The 5,082-nt window shown below is 42.6% G+C and overlaps 1 protein-coding gene across 1 annotated transcript; it reads left to right on the forward strand.

The window, feature by feature from the left end:
• Window positions 1-2,029: 2,029 nt before the first annotated feature.
• On the forward strand, window positions 2,030-4,085 carry LOC136472172 (prefoldin subunit 2-like). Its single transcript, XM_066469907.1, has 2 exons — window positions 2,030-2,184; window positions 3,386-4,085. Exon 2 carries the CDS (start codon window positions 3,390-3,392, stop codon window positions 3,828-3,830), a length of 441 nt encoding a protein of 146 aa, XP_066326004.1. The 5' UTR covers window positions 2,030-2,184; window positions 3,386-3,389; the 3' UTR covers window positions 3,831-4,085.
• Window positions 4,086-5,082: the final 997 nt, after the last annotated feature.

The following is a 5,082-nucleotide window of genomic DNA, read 5'->3' on the forward strand; positions in this document are numbered from 1 at the left end:
ATGTCGGCTTGTCAATGCTCTCTCTACGACTTGTACCTTAGCGGATCTAAGTTCTATCTGAGCTTGCCTCTAAGATTCCTCTGATAATCAACTTCTGATTCAAGTAAGCATTTTATTTAAATTGTTCATCAAGGTTGCAACTCTTTTGAGTGTTTTATTCTCTTCCTATGGGGAGTAAAGTATTAATCGTAAGTAGAAGCATGGTTCTTAGACTTCGGTTAATCGTGGATGCACCCTGCATTCTGGATCGGTGGTAGCTCGTGAGGGTGACTCTTATAGCCTCGTTGAATCCTTTGTTGTCCACCTCCCTATGTAGGACAAGTAGGTCCCGGTTACGAAGGAAAGTATCCTCTATTGGTGTCTTTCGCTAGTAATGTCCCTAATTAAATAGTAGAAGACATAGCTTACCAAAGTCAGAATTAGATAACCTTAGTTATCCTCTCTATGCTCCTATTCATCCTAACCTTGTTGCTACCCTTAGTTAAGTTAGACTGTGGATACGATACTTGAAATACTTCTAGGTGAAAGCTACAGCGGTATCCGTATATTTGCTGATTTATCTGTGTGCGCTAATTTATACCAACAAGCTTTCTGGCACCATTGCTAGAGAGACTGTTGCTGAATTGACTACGAATCTAGCTTAACTTTGTATCTTTTAGGTAAACCGGTCTAGGCCAGTTTTTATTGGGCTGTCTTTTTAGCCCAAATCTATTCATTTTCAATGTATTTAAATCTCTAATCCGATTTTCAACTTCCCAATCACCTGTTGATGTCAACAGCGACTATGACATGACATGATGACACGGAGGCAGTGAACAAGATAGAAAAGACCCTTCCTACTTAAAAAAAGCCATAACAATGGGTCACAACCCCTTTAAGAACCAGTTTTTGTTCCGGGTTTAAGCATGTTGTGTTGTTGTAACTCCTAGAGTATCACGTCTGGTTAAAATTTTGAGAGTGACAATATATATGAATTACCCCTGTGTATCATAAACACACTACTAAAAATCGATTTTAGGAGACAACCTCTGGATTAGCAGAGGTTGAATATATCATTGTGTCCAAAAATACACATTAATTTTCATAGATGGTCTATCCATTTACGAAGACACTACCATCTCTAAATGGATTAACAATGGGAGCCATTTTCAGGTGATGGGGCCCTTAAAAGGCTCGCCTCTGTTAATTCAGTCGAACTTGAGACTTCCTCAATTGACCACCATGGTTGTATCTGAAATAGCTTAACGGCAGTACCACGAGTACAAAAGTTGAAGTTGAGACTTGATATTATGCTCTGCTTGCCGTTTTTAGGCTGCTCTTGTTCTAGTAAAATTAAATTACCCATCAGGTTATCCTTTGTTGGTAGATACTCCGAACAGTTGCCTTGGTTACATTGCATCTGGCACTTGATCCTTTCTTGCTCTTGAAGTTGAGATCTTATGACAAGTCTCTGCGCGCTTCATTGTGGCTTGAACTTGTGGGCTACTAAACATCTTATTAGGGCAGTTAGGGTTCCATTTGGGGTTTCTATGTTTGATGATCGGGTAGATTAAAATCAAAACGACTTAGGACAGCCATCTCGGAACAATGGGTTGTTGGTGATCACATCTTGTTTGATTTAGAGACAAAGAAGTCTTTTCCATATTGCAACTAGGATTGCAGCTTGAAAGTTTAGGGCCAAAACACAATTTACGCTTTCATAAGGGTGTTAGCAAAGGTTTTAACAAGTGTGGTTTTCGGGTTGTGATAATTTATAATTTGATACAAGTTTAGTATATGTTGTATTATAAATGTGGATTCAAAACTACTCTATTGCATCCGTCTCCATGCTCAAAGGATCGATTTGCGAAACATTTTTGTTCGCTACACTCGTAAAATCGCGGAGAAAATTCGACAGAACATACGTTTTTTCCAGTTATGTTACAAAGTCCTTCCTCCGAAATTTATCTCACCACAGAAGCAGTCATGGGCTCATGGGAATAAGGCCCATCCAGGCCCACTTCAGGCCTGCCCCAGGCCCAGGCAAAGTCCTACTGCCCAGTGCCTTCTCTTCTCCCGTACACGCCGCGTGCGCGCGCCGTGCTCTCTCTTGCTCGTGGGGACAACTGCGCGACCGCCGCCGCCCTACGCCAGGCGCCCAGGTCTCCGCCGGCCCCTTCGCCGGTGACGAACGAGCACCCACAGGTACGCGCACCCCTTATCCTCCCTTCCTGCTGTGCGAAACCGAGCTTCCCAACCCTAGCTTGAGCTATTTGTCTATCTGTATGTACTCGGATCTGATTCTGATCTAATTACAAGTCTATACATGTGTTATGCCTACCAACTTCGAGAAATTCGTGTCTGGGGTCCCTATGTTTCTTTCTTACTGAACAAACCACTGTGAGAAATTTGTGTCCTGAATTAGCTTTTGACAGTTCCCACTTGCATCCAGAATAGTCCTGCTTTGAGGTGATGCTAGTGCTTGTGTCTGGGAGGAAGAATTGTTTTTTCTTTCCCGGATTATCGATCGTGTGCCAGTAAAGTTGCATCAGTAGTAACGGAGAATGGTGCTAGGAGATGCTAGGCTGAAGAATTGCTCTGCTATGCAAGTTTTCTCTCTTTCTTGGCAAGTTTGTGTTATGTAGTAGTATTTTTATTACTGATTTCTGGGCTCACTTAACTCTAATAGGATTTGCTATGCTCATTAAATGTTGATGTTAGCAAATTGTCCTTTTTCGGTACGTTACTCTTTTGTCATTTCTCATTTCTGTTAGAGCAGGGAGCATGAAGCCGGTGTTTGAATGCTTATTATACCATTATATACTCATAAAACGGTTGACAGCTAGGATGTGCATCGTTAACTTATAACGTATTCCTCCTTACATCTTGAACAAGCTGTAAATCTACTTACTTCTTTTTGCGAGGACAAATTTACTCACTTAATAGGCAGGACTGTTATTTAGTTGTGCACAGCCAAATACTGCCTGCAAAAAATGAGGCAAATTCTGATAGTATGATTTATGAGAGGCAGGTAACCAAGATTGCTCAAATGGTTGTTGAGGTGATTACAAAGTGCTGAACATTACTTTTGGCAGCATAGCGTATAAATTCTTTTCCCCCTTTGCTCATATTTCTTAAACTATAACACTATTTTTTAAAAAAACTTCCTTATCCTTGGTTTCTGCTTGTTTGATTATATTGCTTCCTTGGTGATGTTTATGATAGATTTCTATTTAGTGCTACAGGAATGTCTTTCTTCTATGTCAATGTGTTTGGCTTTAATTGTTTTATTTTGTGCCTCCAACGCTGTGATGAACTCTTAGCAAGCACCTGTGCTTAAAAGATGCTTGTCTCTTCACAAGTTTTGTCATTAGTGATTTTGTTCTCCGGTTATCTGCATCACTAGGGAAATGGCAAGCAGAACAGGTGGTGAAGGCAAAGAAGCCATAAATGAACAAGTAATCGCCAACACTTACACCAACATGCGTACCGAAATGAACCAGCTATACACGAAGATCACAGAGCTGGAGATGGAGGTCAGTGAGCACTCCCTTGTGATCGGTGCGATCGAGCCGCTGGATCCCTCAAGGCGGTGCTACAGGATGATTGGTGGCGTCCTGGTAGAGCGGACCATCAAGGAGGTCCTGCCTGCTGTGAAGCGCAATAAGGAGGGCCTTGAAGAGGTGATTGCTCGCATGCATGAGGCACTGGAGAGGAAGAAGAAAGAGATCACCGAGTTTGAGCTCAAATACAAGATCAGGATCCGGAAGGCTGACAATGACGCTGAGGATGAAGGTGGCAAGCAGGAAGGCACTGCGCAGGGAGTCCTTGTTGGTCCTGCCGGACAGTAATAGAAGTTAATTAGAGAGACCTGCATGCTACAAGTTATTATGCTTAGACCACAGTAAGGTGGTTGCTCCTCTTTGCTAGATGTGTATGTTTCGGGGTGACATGCTTCTGTAGAACCAACGATTTTGTGTTAACCTGGTACTATGCTCGGATGAGGACCTCTTGGGAGCTGGAATAGTTTGACAAGGTGTGATATGTTTCTGCATCTGTTATTCACGAGGAGTAGCTGCTGCTACTGCTGCTAAGGGCGTTTCATATTCCATGTCTGGTTTAATTAAGTTTCGGTAATTTCTGGGTCACTGGGTACCGGTGAAATCGATGTGTAATTAAGTTGAATAACAATACAAATTAATGTTTCGGCTGGCCCGTCATGCTGCAATTCCTCTGTATTCGTCTCGTGCAACTCTGATATGTGCGAGTTAAAAATCACAAAAATGCTGCCTGCCATGATGGGCCTAAGCTTCAGTGGGCTTAATCCATTGACTCTTGTAGCTTATCTCTTGGGCCACTTAAAGGCCTGACTGACTCTCGTGCTCAGCTCCTCCCGTGTTGGACTTTCGATGGATTCCATTCGCCTCCCTAGTGAAAGCAGAAGCGTTGGATTTTTTATTTTATAAGAAAAATAAACAGCAACCACGTGAGCACAAGCACGTACGTGCACTGCGCAACGCCATAGAAGTACGAGTATCTTTGTGCTAGCAGCAGTACCTGTCATTTGTCAAAATTGACGTGGATCATTTTGCGCCAGTAAACACACCTGGCCAGGTACGCCCTGTAATCTACCGCCGGTCGCCGTCGGCCGAGACAGATATAGGGCAGGGAAAAAAGACCAATGAAAGAAAAACCACATCTTCGGTGATCTTCGTGGTTGTAAATACTTTAGTATGTTATATAGTACGGTCATAGCTTCTGCTAAACTATTGTTACAGCTTTTTCAAGGATCTACCACTATAATATTGCTGATTATTCCACTGTTATCACTAGAAACGTTTTAGCTCCGCCAAACATCGCTATTTAACTCAGGCCCTGTTTAGTTCCTGTCAGAATCCAAAAAAATCTGGATTTTGGCCCACCATTTTACCAAATGGATCTAAACATCATCCAATTTTTTTTTCCAAAATGAGGTCCATTTCGGATTCTGCATTTGGGAGTCCATAGGCCAAAATTGAGCCTGTTTTATGCCCGGAAGTCTACGTTGCCCTCAGTACCCCCACCCTATCCGCTCGTTCCCTTCCTCCCCGTTCTCTTCCTCCC

This window comes from Miscanthus floridulus, chromosome 8 (assembly GCF_019320115.1).
Source record: "Miscanthus floridulus cultivar M001 chromosome 8, ASM1932011v1, whole genome shotgun sequence".
NCBI classification, from domain to species: domain Eukaryota; kingdom Viridiplantae; phylum Streptophyta; class Magnoliopsida; order Poales; family Poaceae; genus Miscanthus; species Miscanthus floridulus.

What these genes read in the sequence shown, in the direction of transcription:
- LOC136472172 (XM_066469907.1), top strand. Translation starts at nt 3,390, where the DNA reads ATGGCAAGCAGAACAGGTGGTGAAGGCAAAGAAGCCATAAATGAACAA.